At 46.5% G+C, this 24,938-nt stretch overlaps 1 protein-coding gene across 7 annotated transcripts in view; it reads right to left on the bottom strand.

Annotated features, from left to right (window-relative positions):
* The window catches only part of NTRK3 (neurotrophic receptor tyrosine kinase 3), a 195,306-nt gene that overhangs the window by 25,396 nt on the left and 144,972 nt on the right, over positions 1 to 24,938 (bottom strand). For all 7 annotated transcript variants that reach the window (XR_014696952.1, XM_084532677.1, XM_084532678.1 and 4 more), the window contains 3 exons: positions 18,416 to 18,546; positions 14,250 to 14,422; positions 9,242 to 9,485 (listed from right to left, as the gene is read on the bottom strand). Coding sequence is in view for 6 of the 7 variants with exons in the window: in XM_084532677.1 (XP_084388803.1) it covers positions 9,242 to 9,485; positions 14,250 to 14,422; positions 18,416 to 18,546 (548 nt within the window). In the remaining variant the exon portion in view is untranslated. The remainder of the gene's footprint in view (positions 1 to 9,241; positions 9,486 to 14,249; positions 14,423 to 18,415; positions 18,547 to 24,938) is intronic.

The following is a 24,938-nucleotide window of genomic DNA, read 5'->3' on the forward strand; positions in this document are numbered from 1 at the left end:
TAGGGTGTGTCTGGCTAGTCATCACCCCGGGGCGCCTTCCCACCCTGCTCCAGAGGTGAAAACCGAGCTGTTAAATGTAGCTGACAGCTCATTCTGCTTGGGGAATTGCTCTGAGAATGACTGACTCGCCTCCCTTCCCAAAAAGTTGAGGTAGGAAATGGGTGGGGGAAAGGTTTAGAAAATTGTTTCATGATGGTTGTTTAAATTGCCTCTGCGTTACAGGGTTACAGTTGGGGAAAAAGAAAGAGAAATATCTATCACATAAATCCGCATCCTAAAGCCAGCTGTGGCAGAGGTATGGACATTGGAAGGAAGCAGAGCAGATGAAGTCATCAGTAGTGGAAAAAAAACATCAATATAATATAGTGCAGAACAAAGCAAATTCTACCTCAAACGCAGAGCTGAAAGAGAAACATCTTCTCCTGTCAGATCTATTACCATGCATTTATTCCAATAACAAATAACTAACCCAAAGAGTAACCCAAACCTGATTTATTTCTCCATCTAAGTAAATATGAAGAGGCAGCTGAATCTGACTCCAAAAACCACTGATCTCATATGTTTTTCTTGTATGTATTAGAAAAATTAGGAGTGGAGTTTCTGCCTTACTGCCAGGGGATGCTGGCAAAGCATCTGAGCTATAGATATTGTATCTTGTCACTAATGACTGCAGGGAACTAAAAGGGATTTGGATTTTTTTAATGCTTCACATTAATTGATAATTTGGTCTCTGAATCCACAGTGGAACACAGGATTTGCTATATTGGATCAGTCTGGTGGCCCATCAAATCTGGCGTCTTGCCTTGGTGATGCTCAGAAAAATTATCTGCCAGCATCTTTGCTTGCAAGGTGGCTGGCCATTTCTGTAAGGCCATACAGCTGAAACGGAGGAAAGGTCCTTCTGGTCTCTCTAAGACACTGAAACATGGTTTTGGCTAGGTTTATAATCATCCCTGTGTCTTTTCTTTTTTAATGCAAGGAAAAAGCTCTGTGACTACAAACATTTCCAAGAGACGTGCTGCTGTTTTTCCTCTTGGTCACCGCAGCTCAAAGAACAAGAAGGTGAACCTGTGTTTTCAGAGGGTAAATGAAAACACAACCAGGGCTGGGAGGGGGGCGAGATGCCTTGTACTGAGCAGAATGATATTGATTAGGCAGTATAAAGATTTCACTCACTAATTCCTTTAGCAATCTTATCGTGTGTTGCCCACATAATTGGATGGGGAAGAGAGAGGTGGAATCACTTAAGCGTTCAAAGCTCAATACGCACCAAGAAAAGATTCCTATTTTGTGTGTGTGTGCAATTTTGTGCATCGTTGCCCCTTGATTGTACATTGAACATGCTCTCTTTGACAGCCCAGTCCTAAACAGCCTGTTTATTAAAGACAGCTGCTTGCAAACAGGGGCTTTCTCCATCCAGCTGGCGTGGAGAAGGAGCTCTCTGTGGCTGCAAGAGAGGCAGGACTATGAAACAGGGGGGGAAATCAGGAAAGGAAAGCCCATGGGAGTTCCGGCCATGCAGGAATCAGGAGGAAAACAAAATATGTTTTCTTTCCATGTAAATATCTTAATTAAGGATTGCAATGAAGAAATTTGCTTCTTATCTTTTCTAGGGAGGTCTTCATTTTGTCTGGAAGTAAGGCTGGTCGCGTGGGGGACATTTTCAAGTTTCACTTGAAAAACCACTAAAAGTCACACAACACATCAGGAAAAGGGAATAAATAAAATACAACCCAAGTCATTTTATCCATGCTCCCCCTAAAATGGCTATAACACCTCTGACTCGGGTTCTCTCACTGCTCACCTCAGGGCTGGGGCTGCTCCCCACCTTTTCTGGCTGATCTCAAGGCTGTCCCCCAGTAAGGACACCTGAGAGTGGGGTGCTGTGGGTGGGAAGGCAGCAGAAGGCCTCTGACAAATGGGGGGCGGTGGGGAAATGGGTCCAACAACCTACAGGAGGTGAGAGTTTGGCACATCCATGCCTCCCCTAAGTGGTGATGCTTCTTCCAAAATATGGGTGATTTTTTGGTATGCTCAGAAACACACACATTGCTTGTGGTGTTCCTGGAGCTGGAATAACGCAGCTTGCTGGCATATGGTTCTCTACCTTCTTCTGCTCTAGCTACACTTTTAATCAGGCCACCTTGGTAAAAAACAGGAATCATGATCTCCTCCAGCCTGCTCCATACACAACCTTTCCTTGTTTTGGCACAAAGGAGCACATTCTGGCTGGATATCCATCATGGGAGAGTCTCTGGCTTAAGCTAGGCACCGTGCTCCTTTCCATGCCTCTCACAGTTTTTAGGCTAATGGGGTGTTCAGAGCAGGGACTGCAGGAGGAATGCAGGACGTTACAAGCAAGCAGCTTCTAGCAGGTGGATATTCACTCTTGGATGGGTCTGCTACTCAAGAAAATAGACTGCTCAAGGATGGGTGGGGTTCACAAGTTGCTTCCTTTGCCTCTCTGGGTCTGTTTGCTGTGTTTGATTACCTCTAATAGATTATTTTTCATCCACAACTCTGTTCAACCACTTTTTTAGCCCACCCTAACTGTTGGCACCTACCATCTCTTGGGACAAGGAGTCCCAGCACCTTACTACCCACTGTAGCACTTCCATTTGATCTCAATCTGCCATGAACATCACCAGCTGCCTGAGATCAGAATATATTGTCTACTGCTGTGATCCCAGCAAATGGGAGGCCAGGTGTTAAAAACCATCAAGAAGTCAAACTGCAAAGCTTCAAATTTCCCCTGCACTCTGGAGTTCAGGTCTGGTGGTTAGGAGAAAGCACACACCTCAATTCACACCTCTGAGAACTGGACTGAGCTTTGAGTTAAAGATCATAACCTTGATTAGCTCTTGGTGAGCGTGCGAGGGTTTGGGGGGGCACATGGAGGGGTTAAGTGTGAAAGTCAGCATTAGAGACAATATTAAATAAAATATATGAGCCAAATGACTTGCAGTGCAGCAGCAGCAACATATCCCAGGCAGCAGCAACGGTGAACATGGAGGTCAAGTACCGTAGCAGGGAGTTTTCATTTCCCCAAAACAAACTGCTCTTTTGTGTCTCGGCTTCAAAGAAGATGTCACTAGATTGCGAGAGCTCTTCACCTGCCACATCCCTCTCATTACTGAAATGAAATAAATGGCAACAGCATGAAAACAGCAACTCAAGCAAGAGAAAGACAGGTCAACAGTGAGGAGAAGGGAGGGGGGACAAGATGCGAGCGGAGGGCTTGGCAGGGTGGAGAATTAGGGCAATTACCATTTCTGAGAAAATGCCAGAAATACAACACAACCTAATTTCCCCAATTAATTCCTCTGCACTTGAGCTGCTTTGTGTGAAGGGCTCTTAATGTTTCAAACAGGAAGAAGGGGGAAAAATAAAGACTCTTCAACATTTGTTTTTTTTCCCTCGGTGCAGAAATGAGCAAGACTTGAGAAAAAATGTCTGTCTGAAACACAAGATGATGCTGTTACATTTTCCTTCCAGGAGATAAGGAGCTGTGCCATGAATTCAATTTGCAGAGGGTTTTATAGGAGCCACAGAGATATCAGAGAGCAGCACATTCAGTATCACACCGACTTTTCCTGAACGCAGAGCACACCAGGACAAGCACAAAGACACTTACCCCATGTACCCACATTTGAGCAGTTCCTTCACCTCCCCTCTTTCCAACCCTACTACCACTTTGGGGAAATTTGCCCTTTTGGCCCCAAACCACCAGTTGGGGCAGCTGTGAGGCACCATGCTGTGAGCCACCCGCACCTCATGGGTCATACAGGGGGTGATGGCCATGAAAACAAGCAAAAAAATAACAAATCAGGGGTTGGGGTAAGGGGACACACGGGCAAACAGAGGTTGAAAAGGGCATGTAATGTTTTCAACAGCATATGAAGGCTCCTGCACATAGCAAGACTATGGCTCTGCCTGGCTGGCCCATCTGTATCTACCTGCACCAGGGGTCTCCAGGGAACATCTCCAGGTCACTCTGAGACTTCCCTGCCCCTATTTGGGCATGACAAAGCAAGACATGCTCTCCAGAATCCCACCTGTTACAGGAGAAAATGAAAGTCCTTTTCACTTCTAAGTCCGTTCCTTACTGTACCGTATAATTACAGGCATGAAACCTTCTCAGCACCCTGGGAGAAAGGGTGGAGAGAGAGTAGCACGTTATATTTTCCACCTGGGAGAAGGGGCAGAACAGACAAAAGGTGATGCTTTCCTGCTTAGCATCTGCACAGCATTTAGCTGCTGGAAATTATCCTCTGCTGGAAGCTGAATGTGGCACACATATTAAACCCTATACACAAGACCCCACAGCACTGCCAGCACAGCTGGGGACTGAGCTTGCTCCTGTTCTCCTGCTGGCATTCCCTTTTGTAGGTGAAGAGGCCAGCCTCTCCTTTCCAGGGCTTGCTTCAGAGAGTTTGCACTGTCCACATTTGGGGGAAGAGGGTTGGGTGCTAACAGGGCTGGGCAGCAATTTCCCTCACTAGGATCAATCCCCCATGCTGTAAACATGCTGCATGAGATGGACAGCAAAGCAACAGAGTTTTGGAGGACAGGAAAGCAGTAGTTGCACAACCAAGGGACACACACACAGGCACTGAGGAGCCCTGGCATAGAGGCACAGAAAATGCAGGTGGGCAGAGCTAAACCTCTGCAGTGGGTTCAGAACTGGTGGGGACAGAGCACCGTGATCATTGAGGGACCCTCTGTCTAGGAGGGTGTTGGTCAGGCTAAATCTGCTTTCAGTGGAAGGCTTGTCTATTAGTCTTATCTGCCACGCTGAATGAGCCTCCAAAGGAGCATGATCCAGGCAGCTGCTAAACCTCAGCGATCTATTACTTGCGTGGAGACTTCGCTGGAAAAATAGCTGACTGTAGCCCAGGAAAAAAGAAAACAATTTTGATCTCCAGGGAGGAGAAATAAAGTAAGAGATGGTCTAGATGGGAGATGGTCATCAGAAGGCAGCCTGACAAGGGGCACTGCAAATTATAAAGAATATGGTTTTTATGTAGCCATTCTAAAGCGAAGAAAGAAAACATTTACCGAGTAAACCTTCATGCTTCAGAGGAGGAGACATCTGCCAGAGGAATCCTAGAGTTTTTAAAGAACACTGACCTAAGGCCAAAGTCATAGCAGAACCGTTGTTTTGGCACTGATGGTCTAAGGATGTGAGAGCCAAGGTTCATAGGAAGAGATATTAATCTTTTATTAAACCAACAGATATCACTGGAGGAAAAAAAAAAAAAAAAAAAAAAAAAAAGAGCTCGGAGAGGACTTATGTGTCTAAAATTCATTCTTTTCTTTTTTTTTTTTTCCCCTCCAACAATATCAGATGTTCCAATAAAAGATATTGCCTCTTCCTGCAACCCTTGTCTCACCCAAATCCAAAGAATGCTCCAGAGTGGTGAAGACACAGAAGTGGGGGGTGGGTTTTATTATTCTGTTTAGCTCTGCATTGCCAGAAATACAAATTTATTTTCAGAGCCATTTGCAAATCCTGCATGTGCCATTTTTTATTTTATTTTATTTTTTTTTTTTTTTGATGAGCGTGTGTCCTCTGCATGATGAACAGTGGCCTGGATATACTCAGGACAGATCTCTGGAAAAGGATTCCTAAACTCCCTAGGGGTTTTGAACCCAACACAGGATTCGGGACAGGCTGCCAGAAGGGCAGCACATAGCAGAGCTGGACAGGGGGTTGTCTTCATGAAATTTAATTCCTACATAAATCCTTCTTCTACTCAACCCGTGTCTTCACTGCCGATGTCTCACCCATGTCAGCGCATTACCTTGGAAGTTATTGAGGACTGTTGACTAGGATTTAAGACTGTGCTCTCTTCCACAGATGAAGAAATACTGTCCTATCCCTGGGCAGCTGCCAAATGACTTTGTTTTGGAATTGCATTACTCATTCTGGGGCAAGAAAGGGAAATGATCTGGACATCGCCGGAGCACAGCTCGGCGGGTGGCTCTGGGCAGGCTCCACGTGCCTGACCTTCCTAAAAAAGCCCCTACTCACATATGGTTTTGAAGGAAAAGTGAGGGAAAAAATTCCTCCCAACCCTTTTCTCTCCAATATGGGTATATTCTGCCCTGTGTTCCCATGGAGCCAAAGCTTACATGGCACATTGCACAACATGTCACAGAAGTGCTCCTTCAGCATCCCTGCCTTTTCTCTTCACAGCCCTGCTGGGTTACTTCTCCCCAGTACTTCCACCTTCCTCTGCTTTCTAATCAGATGCCATTTCACCTCTCCCCTGCCTACACCTCCACAACCATCCTCTCTCCAGCCTGTCTCACTGAAATGAGGTTTAAAGGCAGCAGCTGATGAGATTCCTCTTTGAGGCACGAGGAAAAGGACACATCTGTCTCCAGGCAGATAGAGAGGCACAGAGAGGAGAGGAAACAAGCCTCTCTGCTGCTTTTGTTACGCAAATGTTTGTTTTCTGTATCCAAATGTGTAACAGGAAATTAAGCAGTTCACCTTTGTAAAGCACTTCTGCATCCCACAAATGCAGGAGCCAGATGGTGTTTTTTCTTTGTTTTAAAAGATTAAAAATGGGAAAGAAAGGAAATGCCTAGAAGTTAATCCTCAGCCTGGAACACACTCACACATCCACATGCCCATGTCTCTGTGCTCATGGGGCCCGGAGCAGCTGGGCAGGAGCAGACAGAGGGACCCAGCAGACTGAAGTGAGGCCGTCTGCAGAGATCTCCAGACCTGTCACTTTACATCAGCCTCGAAATTGAGTCCTTCACAGTGTTCCCAGAAGATGACAAATTATGGCGTTCCACCCACCCTCCAGCTTGGGCACACTGGGATGTATTTTATAAAAATCACCTGAAACAGAACTTTGCTCCACTGGGAGCTGCAGGCTGTGTCAGCGGTAAAGGGATGTGCACAACCTCTAGGGATCCATCCTGAGAATTGTACCACATGTGGATGGGACCAGGGAGAGCACAAAAGCGTTTCAAAGTTAGCTCTTCAGCCACATCTCCACCTTCCATGGGGAAGACGCAGGAGCAGGTTGGTTCTCACATCTGAGGTCATTTGTTTTCTCTATCCATTCAAAAGCCCTCCCTTGGGGTATCTTGGTGGATTTTGTGATGGGTCTGGGTACTTGAAAGGATTGTCTAAGGAGCCTTGAAGAACCAGCTTTCACGCCAGGGGTGTTCGGAATTAAAATTGTGAGGAAGACAGAGCAGAAATGCATGATTGTGAAGCCGGATTGTTTTTCTTACCTATGTTTACAGGAGAAAATAAATGCACATACCAAAGTAAATATGGGCAATCAAACCTTAATTTGCTGGAATCCCTCTTTGGACAATAACAGAGAAAAGGTCTCCATGCGTGCAGAGCACAGAGTTTTTAAGGTACCAAAAGTCAGGGAAAGCAGAGAGAGGAAAACCAGCTGAGAACACAGGGCTGTACTGCTCTGAAGCTCAGCTGTAGCTCTGGTACACGAGTGATAACTAGTTGTTGGTTTGGCGTGCATGGCATTTGTGTGAGCAGAGAAAAGTCGACTAAGAAATAGAAAAGCCTTATGACATTGCACAAAAGAGCACGGAGCAATCATCAGCAGAGTGTTTTGCACAGACAGGATGAGGTTTGCAGGACACCATCACAGAGAAGACAAAAAATCCCACTATGGTGAGCTGGCCTATGATGTTCTTCGCAGTTCTCGCTTCCTGGGGACCCTCCCATCCTTTCTGTGGCAATAGCAGCCAATTGTCCCATTGCAGAAAGCTCTCGGTGCTGTGGGTAAACAGCTTCTCCTGGGATTGTCTCGAGCAGCAGGATATCACCTGCAGTAGGGGTTGGTCTAACATGGCTGAAGGAGAGGACCCAAGCAAGAGTGTGGATAGTCTCACAAGCTGCTTCTCCTCCTCCCCTGGGCTCTGTTTTTCCCTACTTGCTGTTTCCTGAAGTTTCTGTGGTGATGGGACCATAGCCCCAGCAGTCCTCTGAGACCTTTTCCCAGCATGGGCTTTTGTGCTGCACAGGGAATATAAATTCCTTCACTGGCAATTAAACTCAGTGATAAGGCAATGTCCTGGCCTTGGAGGGGTGATAAGTCTCAGCAGAAACTTGATCACATTTTTCTTCCTCCCCAGCTCCACTTGGCAACTGCCCATCACACACAGAAAATCTTTCCAATCAGATCAAGCCCACAGGTCAACCCTTTCTTAAGGTAGCTGATGGAAATCAGCCTCAAAGCCAGACATCCACGCTGTAATCAGAAATAAACCAGCCTTACACCAAGCACCAGGCAAGAAACCCCTGCTCTTTTCTTTGAAGAGCCCTTCCCTGCTGGCGGATGGCCCAGCCACAGATCCCTGCCCCAGTGTGCTTCCTACACTTTGCTCATCCCGGTTTCTCCTCCAGCAGAGGACGGGTGACAATGCCACTCTCTCCCTGGGGACGTTGCCATCCTGGGCTGATAGGGCAGTGCCAACGGGCACAAAGGGAGTGTGAGAGGCAAGGGGACAGAGCGAGCATAAATCACAGGAGATAAGACTGCAAAGGCATTCCTGACTCATCGAGTCAGTCCCCAGAGACTAGTGCAGGATTAGCCTCTGCACTAAGCCCGGGCGTTTTTATCTAGCTGCTTCCTGAACTTCTTTAATGACAGGCCCTCAGCAATCTACCTCTGGCAAATTATTCCATTGTCTAAATGATGTCCCTGCTGGAAAAAGTGTTTTGAGGTTGAACTTAAATTGCCTATTATTTCCTCTTCCATATTTTATGCACTTATCAGTCAGTCTTTCAGTTGCCTTTTCTCTAGGTCCCTGCATTAAGTTTCTTTAATCTAAGACAAGAGGTCACAGCCTGTAGTCTTTTAATCATCATTGTCACCTCTTTGGATTACCTTTAATTTATCAATGTCTTTGAAAAAAAAATGAGGAAGAAAATAGGAAGGAAGGAAGATCAGGATGACTTCAGAGGCATCCCAGAGGCTGTGGCTGTGTGCTGGGGTATCACAGAGCTCTGTTTGTAGGCATCTGCATGGATGTCTGAACTGCAAGCATGCCCAGGACTGAAAAGGAGTGAGAACAGTGGTTCAGGGATAAGGCACACACCGATGTACCTGATGGACACCTGTGTGCATGTTTCACTGAGGGAATAATCAAATGTGTAGCCCGAGAGCTCCACAAACTGATTTACGGTCACATTTCCTAGTCTCCCTTCTCTCTGAGCATCGCACTGCCGCTGGAGCCGCCTTACCCTGTAGTAATCAGTGCTGTAGACATCTCTTGACATCCCAAAGTCTCCAATCTTCACCAGCAGGTTGGCTCCGACCAAGCAGTTCCTGGTGGCCAGGTCTCTGTGGACAAAGTGCTGGGAGGCAAGGTACACCATTCCAGAGGCGATCTGGCTAGCGATGTGGAGCATCTGGGATAGCCCTAGCTCCCCTTTGGCTTGTCGAGGCTGCCCGTCCACGAGGATCATAGCATCTGGGCCATGTGCCCTATAGGGAGGAAGAAGCAAAAAGCATAGGGTTGGGTCTCAAAAGTGACCAGGAGATGGGGATCCCACACAGTCACTGGTGCTGCTGGGGTGGGGACGAGCCCCCAGCTCAGCAGGGGGAGGATACACACACAGCTCCAGTGGAAAAAAGAAAGGAAAGCTTAAGAGAACAGGAGGTTGGGTGAACATTTGTTGGTTGAGGATGTGCCATACATCCTTCTCCTATCTTTACTCTTTTATCTTCAACCTCTTATGGCCACAGGCTGCTGGGACAGCAGGACCTTGAGGACCTGCCATCCTTCTCTCCGACAAGACCTATGCAAAACTAATGGGCTTCCAGATACTTACATGTTCGCTCTAGTTAATTCTTACACCTTTGAAACCTTCTCAGATGTGCAGACATAACCCTCTTTTCTTCCACAGCCATCCCGTTCTTGTTGCCAACCCTCTTTATTAATCCCAAACACCCTCCTCTATTTCATCCAAACACATCACCAAACAATCTCCCCCCAGTCAATACAAAAACAACCAGAGATTACATGAAAACTTTCAGGAAAACACCAGCAGCTTCATCCCTAGAAATTATCTTTTATACCCTAAACTATCCCAGAGGTAACACAGGTGTTATAAACTGCGAAGGCACAGGTAGAGGTACAGAGGTTAGACCTGGATGCCAGCAGAAACAGAGAACATCCTGGGCAACAAAAGGAAATATTCTGCTGAACTAAGTGCATGGTAAATGCAGGACTTAAGGTCAGCCTCATCCCTGTCCTGTCCCCTTTTCTTATCCCCTCCCTCACTGAGTACCAAGCCTGTCTTGTCCTGCTCCCTCTGTGATGTCTCTTCCCCAGTGGAGCTCACCCTGCGGTGGACTCTGTGAAGGTGGAATAAAAAAAGCCCTCATATTTAGGGAAAAGGAAGAGATTTTGCTGTGACCTTCCTCCTTGTGACTAAGACGCAGCACAGCATCTCCTCTGAGGCTTTCACACTGTTCTCTTTAAAATGGTTCTTGGAGTTTCACCCCTGCCACCAGCAGTAACTCCACAGAGAGCTACCAAATTGAAATGCAGGTTCCAAACTTTCTCTCCTTCTCGATACAGGACTGAACAACCCCTGAGACCCAAACTGTTTCCCTCCTCTGCCTCCATTTCCTAATTGCTCTGTTGGGCTTATGGTGCACCAAGGAATTAGCATCCAGGCATTCAGGGTTCAACCAACAGTTGCTAAAATGCTGCTGCCTTCAGCTGCCTCCCGCTGCTCTGCCCTTGGGTACATGGCTCCGAAGGTCCCCTCCTGGTCGCAGGACAGCTGGAAGAGGAGAGCAACTCCAGAAATGAGTGCAGAGGGACCAGGAGTGTTTTGGGGAGCCACAAGTGAGTGATGCTGCAGCAAGTGAGGCATGGGCAGATAGGGAGCAGCACCGCAGGCTGCAGGGCTGGGGCTGCCCAGGGAAATTTGGAAGCTTTTGGGCATGGTGAGAGCAGCAGTGTACTGGAAGGACTGCTAAACACAAGGAGAGGCTGCAGAAATAGCTACTCAAAGGTTTTAAACAGCCCTTCCTGGGCTACAGTTTACCCCAGGAAATTACCTGGTGGTGACCACAGATATTGACAGCAGGTGAAGCTGAGCCAGGACTGAGCGGGTTAACTAAAAACTGCAAAGCAGGACAAAAATAGCTCCTAAAATTGTGCTGGCCAGTTTATACCAGTTGTGCCTTGCAGTTACACCGTATTTAGCTGCAAATGATACCTGGTGTCATTGAGGGTAAATATTCCTTGGTGAGAAGTGAAGAATATATTGCTCTCTTATTACTGCTACCTTTTTCAAATACATTAGTTGTCCCCAAAGAAGTCTGAATCTGAAGGGAACAGGTCACATGTAAAAAATGGTCAGCCAATGCCTTTATTTCCCTGGTTCTTTTTACACCCTACTATAACAGGAGATACCTGGGTATGTCTTACAAAATCCATATTCCTCCCTCCATCCCTTTTTCCATCCCACATGGGTATAGTCCAGAATAAAGAAATATCAACACACTCATGAGATTAATAGGAGGGATTTTAGTGCATTTAGTTCCATCAAAAAATCTGCAGAGAATAAGAGAGGGATCTGTCCATCTCTTTTTTGGAGCAAGGGGTTTAATTCAGCTTCACATAAAGGTCATAGGATTGGGTAGATCCCTGCCAAAGAATGGTGGTGTTTTGTTTTGTTTTTCTTTTAGGGTGTGATAGAGGCTTTTGTCAACGTGGTGAGGAAAATCACCTCTCTCTGTGCTCCCTCTGCTCCCAGGGCTCTTTCTGTCCCAAAGCAGTCTGACTGCGGGGCTGCTCCCCTGGAAGGACTGACACAAAAAGCTCAGAACTACACAATTTTTTAAACAAAAAATACTGTCTTAGGTAACAGCAAATGGCAACAACTTACTGTAGATTGCAAAGAGGACTTGTAATGGCAACATGCACATATCCCCACAACAAATTTGCTGTTGCCACAGACAGAAACACAATAAAACCTAGAAAACAAGTGACTGAAGGAAAATGAGAAAGTGATGAGAATTTTCAGTGAGCAGTTGTTGCAGACCCTCCAGCACAGACCTATGTGCTTGGGAGCCCCCAGACCACGTACACCAGCCCTAGGGATGCTGTGCTGCCTGCAGAGTAATGTCCGTATTTCTCCATGGCAGGATTTTTCAGAACAGGTTCCCGTTTCACTACCCATTTATTTATTTATTTGGTTTTTGTGCTTTTCTCTGGGAAGCTGGGTCTAAAGTCGGCCTCTTCCATTTTATAGCTTTTCCAATTTCTGCAGTTAAACTGGGAAGAGCTCACCTGAGTGTCTCTTACAGACACACCGTGCCCCTGGCTCCAGTGCCCGAGGGCAGCTGTCTGCTATGGGCTGGGTGAATCATGCCACAATAAAACCTGCTACTCGCCAAGGGGTGCTCAGCACTCCTGCATCACCCACACTCACTGACCCCTCTTGCAGCTCTCATCCCCCTGAGCTTCCCACTATTGCTGCTGTGAGCAGAGCAGGTAGCTGACCTCACAAACAAAGCCCAAGATTTTATTTCCATATAGATGTGAAGATTCCCAGTACTGGGCCAGGCCCTGGACATTTCCATGGCGGGGGTGGGATGTGGAGGTGTGGTGGTGTGTGGCTGCAGCACCAGCCTTAGGAGCACATCATTGTGTGGAGCAATTATGTGAGGCAGTGGTAGAAGGCATGAGCTGTCCCTCAGAGACAGCAGGAGAGCCAGTTTCGGGCTGGTCTCTTTGGGAGGTCAATTAGAGCAGCAAAAGAGGCCATGCCTCAGCTGTAGTATCTACCTCCTCTAAGGAGAATAAGGCTGCTGCTTCTGCCAGGAAAAAAGATGGGTCAATTTTCTTCCTTCCTAGTGAAGGACTTGAGGAACGTGGCCTCTCACGCTCTGCTGTAGAGTGGCTTCCCTCGGTCACGAGGCTGAGGCTCTGACCTTAACACTGCATCGCCAGTCTGTACTATCCAGGGCATGACACAAGGAATGAGCTATAAACTTGTATTCAATCTACCCACTACCATGCCAAAATGAGGGGGAAAACCACTGCAGGGGTGTCCCTGGCCACTGCCCTGTGGGTGCTCCAAGGGATCTGCAGACAGCTTGGCTCTGCTTGTCAGAAGAAAGAAGAAGCATTTGGCATCTTTTCCCATGGTCCTTGTGCTGAGGGTGGTTGCTTAGAAGTGAAAACCTCAGGAAATGATTTGTTTCCTTGTTTTCCTTGGTCAGAAACAGATTGTGATGATGAAAAAATAAATTCAGAGTGTATCCCAGCCCCAGATCTAGACCTGAGGTGCTCAAGCTTCTTGTTCCCACTGCAATCATGCTCCCACTTAACAGTCAAAGCAGGAAAATATCAAGGGTCCAATTTTCTAAATACTGGGAAATAAAACTACTAATTATTTCAAGAGGTAAGTACCACTCCACTTGCACGCAGGTTGCAGAGCGTAATTTCTGTATCAGGGGAGAACAGCACCACAAACATTTCCCCACTGTTGTTCCCTGCCCCTTGCCACTGGTGGATTCAGGGCATACAAACCATCTGCCTCGTGCTGATGAGATGGCTGAATGATGGCTTGGGCGGGGGGAATCTAGCAATTTGTGTCTCTCTAGAGACAGGGAGGCAATTACGGCACTTGGTCTGGCCTTGCCAGGCATCTCGAGTAGCACGGTGCCACAGGTTAGGACATTTTGTCTGATAAGATCCAGGGCATGAGCACCAGGGATGGGCTGTGCAGGCACTGCATGAGGCACCTCCAAAATTTCTCGTCACTTTTCTGAATATAGAAATAAGAATTATAAATCAGTAAATGCCCCAGATTGCAATCAGATCAAGGGCTCTGGAAAGTTTCTCTAGGGAGTATTTTGGTTGTGGTGCGATTGAAGTAGAAGCTGGGTGACATGGGGAGTCATGGCTTGTGACCTCCCAGCCTCGGGAGCTGTAGGGCATAGATACATGGGACTTTCACAGGGCAGAGAGGGACTGCAGCCCCACTTTCTGCACCTCCAGCCTTGCAGGGGTGGGAGAAGAACCATCTGGTTTCCACAGCTCACCTGGAGGACAAGCCCTGGGACTGCCCAAGAGGAAATGCTGGGGTAGGGCTATTAAAGCACCAGATCCAGTGAGGACCCCCGTCTCCTTTGAACCACCCGCTCCCATTACCCAGCCCTCCAACACCCAGATGACTGCGATGTCTCTGGAGCACCCCATCCCCTGTCCCCCTTCACATGTACCTCAGGAACTTGTTCAGGTCTCCGTGCTTCATGTACTCGAAGACCATGATGAGCGGGTCGCCGTCACCACACACGCCATAAAACTTGACGATGTGCTCGTGCTGCAGGTTGGTGAGCAGCTCTGCCTCCCTCTGGAAATCCTTGCGGGCTGCCAAGGTGGGGTCTTTCAGCGCCTGAACGAAGGGACACAGACACGCACGGGGTGGGCTCAGGCAGGGCAAAGCCTGAACAAAGTGGTTGGGGCATCGCAGAGGGGCTGATGGAAGGGGATAGAAACCACTGCCACCACCAGATGTACTGGGAGGGTGGGTAGTTGGTGCTGGTGGCACCACCTCAGCATTTTGTTCATGTATTTACCAGCCCAGCGGGTTCCCCGGCTCATTTCCCAGGAAGCAGCAAACATGCCTCAGAGGGTAATAGCTTCCAATTATTCCCAGCTTGGGCAGGATTCGTACTGGTGACCTAGGGGTGAATGGCTTCATATCTCATTATTATTAAATTCCTGAGCCAGCCAGTCCTTGCTATCCGTCTTTTATTTTGAAATAGCTGACTATACTACCTTTATTCAGAAGATGGATTTGCCTGGCTGTGCAGTTATTGTGTGGATTTTTCAAACTGCCTCTGAAGAAGGACACTGTCAAGTATTTTCTCATAATTTTTAAAATCATGTTTTTATTCCCTGCTGTTTATAACAGCTCCCCTGGCAGACCGATGCTGAAATAGGTATCCTTATGGAGAATATCTCATCTTCCACATTTGAGTGCACCAGATTGCCATCGCAGGGTAGGTTGCAGGCTCCGGGCTGTGTGCTCCAGCCCAGCATTGTAGGGCTGCTTTGAAGATGCTGTTGTGGGTGCAGCTGGTGATTGAGGAGGGTTGCACATGCTTGGGGGCTGGCTTGTCCGTGCATTATTGGGCAGTTGCATAGGACAGCTGGTTTGAAAGCAGCTTGTTGTCATCTCAGGATACCAAGGGAGGGCTCTGCCGTGAGCACTTAGCAAAAAGTTGAAGTCCAGAATGTTTGACGAGATGGGACAGCCATGAAAATCAGCTGTCTTCACAAACGTTTAAGGAAATGAAGAAGCAGCTGTAGCTTTGAGTCAAAGAATCTCAGTTATATGCTGTCCATCCTCCACTGTTCAGCACCAGGTTGGGCTTTAACCATGCAGCACGATGGGAGTCAAAAAAGACTTAAAGCAGCTTGTTCCAGTTTATCCCAGTTTCAATCTGAGTCCTCTCTCCAGGCAGCTTTGCCTGTAGCAGCCGGGGCCAGCAGGTTGCTCTCCTCTTACCTACACACACACACCTGCCCCTTTCCCCACACCTTGAATCTCCCCATGACAACAGGACAGGTGACATCAGCTGGCTCTAATTTATGAGCAAAAAGGGTTGCTGAACATCCAAAAGCTGTGTCTGGAGGAAGGGGCCCAAGCACCCTGCTAAGGCACCCCAGGCTGGTCTCTGGCTCTGCTGGGATCAGTGTCACCCTCAGCAAAGCACTGTGGCTGCTTTTTCCCATCAAGCAGCAATCCTGCGAAATTTTTACCTAAGCCTTAGGACACTCCTTCATCTCCTTCTTCTGCCCCCAACCTGCTAGACACATGGCATAATTTTATTTTAATTCTGTGTCCTCTGGGATAGCTTGACTAGAGATATTTAGATGGATGGTAGTTACACTGTGCAGATGGCAAAGCATCCATCCTTATCTCAGGCACCCAATTACTTTTAGTCATTTAATATCTTCATAATGTTGATGCTACCCTTTTTTTTTCCTTTTTTTCTTTTTTCTTTTTTTTTTTTTTTTTTTTTCCTCCAGGAAAACACTCCTCCTCCCCCATCACTCTTTTCTCCATTTTTTTTTTCCTGTAGTTGCACATAATATTTCAGGTTGCAGTGAGTTCAGGTTTCTTCTCCTTCACACACTACCATTTCCACGAGGTGTTAGGACTGTGACTTTGTAAATATCACACAGAATAAGGTATTAAAAAACATAGCTGAGGTTGCACAGCCAAGCATTTCGATGCAAAGCAAAAGGAGCTGGAACTGGTGGAACCAGGAGAGAAGATGAGGACAGGAGGAAGACGAGAGGAGGCAGAGGTCTCAGCGGAACCAGAGGCAGAAATATCTCTCCTAGAAAGGCTTGGGGTGAATTGAAATTTGTGCTTCCTTCACAAGGTTGCTACAAATTATCAGGCAGTTCTCTCACTATCTGTAGGTTGCAGCTCTTGCCACCAATTGTCAGCTCTGATGACATTGCCTGGGAATTTCTTGCTCATGTGGGATCAGGGCCAGGTCTCCCCAAGTGCCCGTGTGTTTGCTGCAGCAGCAGGGCTCAGCGTCGGTCTGGTACCTGCTGCCTGGAGCACTGGAAAAGCAGGTCAATAACTCCGTCCTCTGGCTAAGCCGACCGTTTCAGCTCAATTTCCCAAAGTCTCCATCTGCCCTCTGTGAAATGGGGATCGTACAACCCCAGCACTTGTCTGGGAGGCTACGAAAGTGAGCACTCATCTAGGGAGCTCTCAGACACGGGAGTGAGCATGACAAAGGAGAAGCCCACAGAGAAAAGAAAAAATGTGCGTTTGGAGAACATGCCCTGAATACCAGCCCTGCCAGCATTCCTGGTGCTTGACTCTGTAACCTCAACACTCTTTGCTGACTATACTTTTTGTGCACTTCTTAAGATGTTTTTAGAAGCAAGCTGAATAAAACAGGAAGATTGTCCGTGCCATCACATCAAAACTCAGCTTATTTTCAGGGCTGTAATCTTTAGATCCGCTGCAGATCTGAGTCCATTGAGCCCAGTGAGGCATGCAGCCACTTTCTTTGCCCATGTCCTGGCCCTGGGAGGGAGCCCCAGACTCAGGGTTGTGGACTCGGTTGCCCTAAAAGCAGCAAAGCAGCACGTCCTGCAGCTGCCAGAGCTGCAGTGACCATGGAGGTAGCTCTCAGCCTCTGTTGGGAACATGAGATCTTCATGAAATGCAGCCAAATCTCAACTTTATACACAAAGCCTTTCTGTTTTTCTTTCTTCTTTCTCCTAAGACTGATAATGTGGTCCAAATTAGAAGGAATTCCCCCCACTCCACTCCCCCACCCTCCCCTAAGCTGGGAAAAAGCCAGACTGCAGGGCCCCACTCTGATTCTGGGTCTTTGTGACCTGGTAGGATGAAAGGCACTCTGGAGATGTAAGCTCGTAATAGCAACTAGCAGAAACAAGTTTGGATGTTGTTTCTGTCTACATGCAAACGAAACTGAGCAGAGACCTGAGAGACGGCATCGCATAAGGGACGGCTGGCACTGATAGGCAGGTGCCAACCCTATAATCAGGCAATTAATCATGTGGGTACCTGTGCTACCCTGGTCTTAACCAGTCTCTGAGGTGGAAGGTGCAACCTTGCAGTTCGTGGCCAAAGCATGAGGGGACAAATTAGCTTAAAAAATAAATAAATAAAAGCAAAAAGGCTCAAGCTGTTGATGATTAAAACAACCCTTGGGCATTACTCTGTGTATTTGCTGCCTGGTGCCACCTGAGAGCAGAGCACACTCCTGCCATGGTCCCCTGCCCCAGAGCCATGCTGGCATGGCACAGCTCACGTGAGGAGCCCCACAAGGATGCAAAGAGCACAGAGCAAGTCAAACTGAACTAGTGCCGGCCCAAAATCACCAAGGGAAGAGCAATTTGTGGCCCCACAAACCCCACAAACTAAGCTGAGCTGGTTAATTCATCTTGCAGCAAAGCTGTCCCAGCAAACAGATCCCAGCAAATCAGTTGATTGTGCTTATGTTTCGGGTGCTTGTTTTTCCTGAGGCCTCTTCATATCTTCTGTATGTTCCACAAAAAGACAAAATCCCAGAAGAGAAGCTTCCCAGTCCCTCACAGAGGGGAGTGGGCTCCACACCACACTGCTGCAGCTGCGCGGCGCTGAAACCTCCCAGCCCAGCTCCAGCTCCGTGTCTCCTGGCCCCATCGGCAGGAAGAGGAGCTTTGGCATTGGCAAGAACAGACGATCTTGAAGCGAAACACTGAAACTTCATGTGACTAAGTGGATTTACCACAACCTCCAGCACCAGATAAATCTCCGCCTCTGGCCCCCAGCCCTCCCCTGCCTCCCTTTCCCATGCAGGCTCATCTCTGCACTCTTCTGCCATTTGCCCTCGGGATTTACCTTCACTGCCACCAGCATTTTGTCATTGGTGGGGCTGAGGTTGTAACACTCGGCCAAGAACACCTTCCCAAAGGCACCTTCTCCCAGCTCCCTCTTCAAAACGATGTCTCTCCTCTTAATGTGCTGGACATCTGTTGGAGGGAGGGGAAGGAAGAGGGAGAGGGTTGAGGGAAGAATGAATCAGGGTTAATTCAGGGAATGGAAAACAACTAATTCAATTTTCTAGCAAGCTGCAAAGGATCTGAAATTGCTTTGCAAAAATATCTACAAGGATCTTTTTACCCACCCACAGAACGCAGCCATCTCTGGGATGGAGCTAGTCTTATGCAAAACATCTGCGAGGAAAGTACTTGAGGTTTATCACGTCGTCACTGCAAGCTTGTAGCAGCCTAGTCCTCAGGGAGAGGAACCTTTGGAGTAAAATCTGCCACAAAGACCTGGATCTTTTCAGAAATAATTCATCTCCTGTGAGGCGTAGCAGAGGTCGCATACTTCTGATGCCAGGCCAGGTGAGATTAGGAGGTTGAGTTCCCAGAAGCCGTTGGATTTTGCATTTCAACAGTGATCAGTTTAAACCCAAACTCAAGCAGATTTCTGAGGCTGAATTTTGGCAAGTCAAAGAGTTCCCGAGGGGAAGAGAAGCACTGACCCCCCTGCACCTTAGGGCACTAGCAGGAGCTGGTTGGGAGCACCGAGCCCTGCCCTGTAGCAAGACCCTGACCCCGCAGCCATCTCCTGCGCAACCGTTCCCTCAGAAACCAGGTCACCACGGTATAAAGTCCCCAGCAGAACAGATGAACTCCAGCCATTAGTTTCAATGATCCTTTCCACTGACATTTAGGATGGCGAGGACTGACAGAAAATAGCAACTGAGGTTCCAGGAAGAATCAAAAGAGCAATAGCTATTCATTTAACGGGGATACAGAAGCCTATAAAGATTGGTCTGTGCCAACTGTTCACACATCAGCTAACAGGGTTGTTCATAAGGCTGGATCCACCCTGGTATTAGGCATGTACAAGGGAAAACAGCTAGAGTGAGATCTCCATAAATGCAGGGCTGTGATTAAATGTCACGGATTGCAGGGAGAGTTTGGGAGTCTCCATGCTCTCGTTTGGGGATGACACTAGGGCACGGCTACTTCCTGACAAAGCTCCAAGCACCTTTCTAGCATTGCATTGCCCATATAACTCCTCTTGAAATATGAAGAAGCATTTTTTTTTTATCCTGAAATGAACTGTGAAGGCAGATAGAGATGAACAGCCACCACAGCACTGTCTGCAAGCGTGATGTTCAAAACTTCATCCCTCTAAATCTCACTTTGCTGGAGCTAACTGCCTGCCTTTGAAGAGTGTTGTAGCACAGATCACCCGCAGCTTCGGCCTGATGGTCACAACAGGGCAGTGAGAGCTACACACTGTCCTCCAGTGCTTGGTGAGCAAAAAGATGCATTAGAGGTCTCCTCAAACCGAGGCATTAGATGGGATAATGCCTTCTTCCCATTCCCAGCCTGAGGCTTTATCTTTGCTCTGAACCACCTTTGAATCTTTTCCATCCCTTCCATGTGCCACAGGAGCTGTAGGAGTATGCACCCCTCAGCTCAGAGGCATTTCCCTTGCAGCACTGGAGATGCAAGAGATGGAGGTGACCATCAGCAAATTGGTTGCAGGGAGGCATCACTAACAGCACTCACAACCTGCCACCAGCTCCTGTCGCCCAAGTTTGATTCAGTAGGCACTGACACCGGCCCAAGAGAGCAAATGCCTCACAGCAACCTAGGTAAAACTCAATGCATCAACAAGCCAATGGCTTGGAAGAGTAACATCATAATAGCTTTCATACAATTAAGATTTCTCATTAGGAGCCCACAAGCAGGTTTAAGGAGCTGCCGTCTCTGGCTCTTTTGCTTGTTTGGGAAGATGGATGCAGCAAGATTGCATAAGCAATGGGCCTTGTAATGAACGATGCTTCTGTAGAGAATTCCCATCGACCTTTTCATTAATCGTTCAATAGACTGAAAACTGTTAGTAACCAATATTATTAATATTAGCAACATTAACGCAGAGGACGGGAGGCACATCCAAAATGACTTTGGTTTTAAATCCGTAATGACAGCCAGAGAGAACAAATCACATGTGGACTTAGCTTTCTCCACCTGTTTCCACTGGGTGTTTAAGGAATACCTTGAGAAATCTGAAATACTACATGTTGAAATGTCAAGTGATGCACTTAGGTGAGGAAAGTCCTAATCTAAGAAAAGCTCAAATGGCACAATTTACTTAACAGAGTAAGGAAAAGTGTTGTGGTTTTTGATGTTGGCTTTTTATTTGGTTTTTATTTTTTATTTTGTATGTGTGTGTGTTTTTCCTCCCTCTTTCTCTTGGCAAGCATTTCTTTAACACTCATCACTATAGTACCTAGTATTTACTGTATTGACAAACCGTGTATTTGCATTCTAGGACTCTCGATAAACAGCAATCAAGAAAGCTGCAGGGAAATGATCATGTATTAAGAGGAACCCAAGCATACTTAAAAAAAAATAAAAAAGTAGAATCCCAACAGCAATATAGCATTGCCCCTTTTGATGTGAGATAAAGTTAAAAAGGAAACTGTTGCAGAATAAGCAGTGATAGTATTGGAAATTATTAACACATCTAATAATTGGTAACATCATGAGAACTGAAGCAAACCTCTCTTTCTGAACTCCCTAGGGTCTTGCTCCAAATTTTCAGCTCCCAATTTTACTTCCCAACAACGTATTAATAAATTACGAGATGTTTCTGAGAGCCAGTGTCCAGACTGTGTAATTATGTCTACATTATTAAAATAATACCCCATCTGTCTTCAAAACCTAGATTTCATAGCAAGTTGTTAGGGTCACCTGTGAAGCTTCAGGGAAAATGCGTATGAAGAATTTAAGGGGATATTATGACAGAAGGAGATGAACCGAGGGAGAAATGCTGCTGAGGTAGCAGACTCATATAGCACTGCTGGATTTGAAGTAAACTTTGATGGTTATTTAAAAAAAAATAAAATAAAATAAAGCTCATGAAGTTAAGCAGTTAGACAGCAACTGGACAATCTTAGGGGAGAATGAGAAAACAGTTTTACTGATCGCAATTTCCCTCAACCTTGAACAGCCATAAATTTTGCTTCATAGCATTTTAGGCACAAATGGAATAATAAGTGAGTTACAATAAATTGCTTTTTCACATGCTATAGGCTTAAAATACTGAAGTTTACATCAAATTCTTCCATTAGCAGTGAGATCAGCGCTGTGATTAATCCTGCATTACTATTAAATATGGGCTTGAAGCACAAAGTGGTGAAGAACCTCCCCGGCACTGTCCGAGCGGCCGTGTTATTGCACTAACCTTGCATCTACTCTGTGCTCGTCTGCCCTGGCTGTAACTCATAAAGAAGACCGAATAGCCATGAAAGACGCTGCGCTGCAAGGGCACCTGGGAGGCTCATCTGCATAAATCTGTTTACCTCCTCCTGGAGGAAGCTGAGCCCTGTCTGATAAACAGCTGGTGTTTATTTGTTTTAGGCAGGCATCGGTGCGCTAATCTGTCTCAGCTGTGTTGCGGTCAGCCCTGCTGACAAGGTGTATGCAAACTGTCTTCCCGTAAGTACCACTCTCTTATTTTCCTCCCCCCGTACCATTAACTTATAAAAACAAGCCAACAAGACAGTTCAAAAGAAGAATCTATGCGGGAACCACAGCAAGACCCGACAGGAAAATAACCAGACTTGACAGCGTGATGGGAATTCATTCAAGGCCGTGCTGTATCTACAGGAAGGATGTGAGCACACAACACTGAAGTAATTCCAGTTTAAAATGAAACATCTTGCGGTCCTTGTTTCAGGATTACTATGCTGCTGTCTGATACAGAAGGAGAGTAGGCAGATCCTCCACCTCCCTTCTTGTCCATCAAAGTTTAACACGTGGAGAACATGTTTCGAGCCCTTGCCTCTGCTGTAGTTGTGAATAACACATGAACCGCAGCAGCAAACAGCCGACCTGCAGCTGGTTGGGAATGCCTCACAACTTCGGTTCAACGATGCTAGCACGTGGGTAAGCAAGAGGGTTAGCAAGAGGGTAAATCTGGGATGCTGCACTTGCTTTTACAAACCACCTCCAGAGCAGAAAGCTTTCTGTTTCTCTCCAAGACTCAAGGCAGAAGGGTTGCGGCTTTGGATCTGCGATGGGATCTTGCCTAACCTCCTCTGAACCTCCTGCGGAATGGCTGACTTTATCTGTGCTTAAAGTGCATTCAGTCAGAAAAGCGGCTGTCTAAAAACAGCAGCTTCTTCCTCCCTGTATTTGTTCCCGTGTGTCTCTTAGTTGCATCTGCTCCCGTTCTTGACACAAACATATTCTACTTTACTAACCTTGCAGACCCAACACAGCAAGGAATATAGGGGAGGAGAAAAGAGGGAACAAGATTAATTCTGCTTTCCTCCTCATACATCAATCTACCATGCCCTGATAGGTAGTTTCTGTACTAGCCCCTGGGAAGGAGCCTGGAAAAGCCAGAACTTTTTCACTTATACGACTGATTCAATGACTCTTCACCCATGTTTTACACCGATATTGCAGAATCTCTCTTGCTTATGCCTTGTGTCAAGGCAGAAAGACCCCAGCTGAACTTCCAAATCCCAGGTAGAGCTTATAGAGCAGATGACAGATGGTGTGCAGTGAAAACACCCTTTTTCCAATAACAGCTACATTTCAATCACATGAGAACAAATTGGGAACTTGCTCGGGCCCATTTCATGAATCTAATTTTCCAATTATTGTCTCATTTTCAAATCAGTCCTGGGGGTCAGGCAAGGAAGAGAAGGGTTCAGTGATACAGCAAATTCTGCATTTGAGATTCCCATCACAGCCAGGGTCCTTAAAACCACAGTTTGATAATATTCTTGCAACCTGCATGCGCATGATGCAGTGTTTGGACACAGACGACTACAGTGGGAGGTAAATGGATAAATCAAACTCCAAATAGAGAAAACCATAAGCAGAGACAGTACCTAAGTCACAGCAAAATGCAAAACTACTTAAGCTGGATCATCTATTCCGAATGGAACTAGATCTGAAATTAATTCCTTGCACCTCCTTTCAAACTCCTGAGCAGCAGTCTATCTGGGTGCTGTATTTCTAGAGGATTTCGTCTCCTTGGACTTTTAATTCACAAACAACACGTAGTTCTCTGGAGAAACAGAGCAAACCTATGGAAGTCTTTTCTTTTACTTTTGCAGCCCTCTTTACCAGCAGTTTTCTTTTCTATCCTAGAAATGACCAATATGAAATTTCTACCAGTTTCTTCTCCTTTACACATGGCTCCATTTTCCCTGGAGATAGCTCCTTTCCTGCACCTCTCCGTCATCAGCTCCTCCGCCTTTAGCTTTGTCACTTCATGTCATTTCTTCTCGCTTGACCTGGCTTCCTGTTTCTTCCCTTTCTACCTGTCCAGTCTCTGTTTTAATATTGACTTCTTTCATATGTGTTTTTAGGGTGTCCCAATTGGAGTCTGATCCTAGGCTCTTTGTTGTAGTGGCCTTAATTTCCATAAGCTTCTAAAGCTTCATTTGCATCAACAACACTCTATAAATGATAACAACAGTGACATTTTTCAGTAGCAGCTGAGTCATTTGCTGTAACAATTAATTTATGCCAAATAATTGTCTCTTTTTTTCCCTTTATACATAAGTTTTCCACAAAAAGGTAGCAAAGTTCTCAGTTAGTCAATATGATTCATTCACTTCTTGCCTGACACACTGCTAAAATAATTCTTATGAATAAATCCTGCATTGCTTTCCTGCTCCGTGACAATTAAAAGCAAATAAAACAAGCTCGCTATTTGCACTGGAAATTGTGTCATTAAGAGGTGTAACTACCAAACAGAGCGCCTTTCATGTCAGGCAGTCAATTGCAATCTTGATGTCAACCAAGTATCTCGAAGAGTTACCCGATGTACCTGATCAGAGCAAAGTGTGCGGATCGGGTAGGACCAGATCAAAAGCCTTGCCACTGGAGGGCTGATAAGTCATTCTCTCACAGACTTGTAGTGAGAGAGGATAATGCATAAGCTAGCTGCACAGAGTGTGGGTCTGCCTCCTGGCCTGGTGCAAATCCATCAAAGTCAAAGGACGATATTGATTTCAATTGCGGGCTGCTGTGAAGTACATGTAAACAAAGGGAGAATCGGTCCCACCTCATTTTAAAAAATGGAGAAATAAAAAGGCTGTTTCTTATCTCCATATGGACTCCAAGTAGGTAGCCCTCCACTTCTGGTGGCTCCTCTCCCAGCTCTGACATGAGCAACCTTTGGGAAAAGGCCTGGGCACACATTTTGGCAGCTCAGCGTTGTGCCCAGATGCTGGTGCTTTGCCAAGTTCCCCTGTCAAGGCATGCTCCAAGGACTCAGGTTCAGAATAGTTGTGATTATAAGCACCAAGCAGTTCTGCAAGTCCTGTTGAAAAGATCCCAAAGCCATGGAGTTTTAGCTAAAACATGTCTGG

Source organism: Aythya ferina, assembly GCF_964211825.1.
Source record: "Aythya ferina genome assembly, chromosome: 11".
Classification (NCBI taxonomy): Eukaryota; Metazoa; Chordata; class Aves; order Anseriformes; family Anatidae; genus Aythya; species Aythya ferina.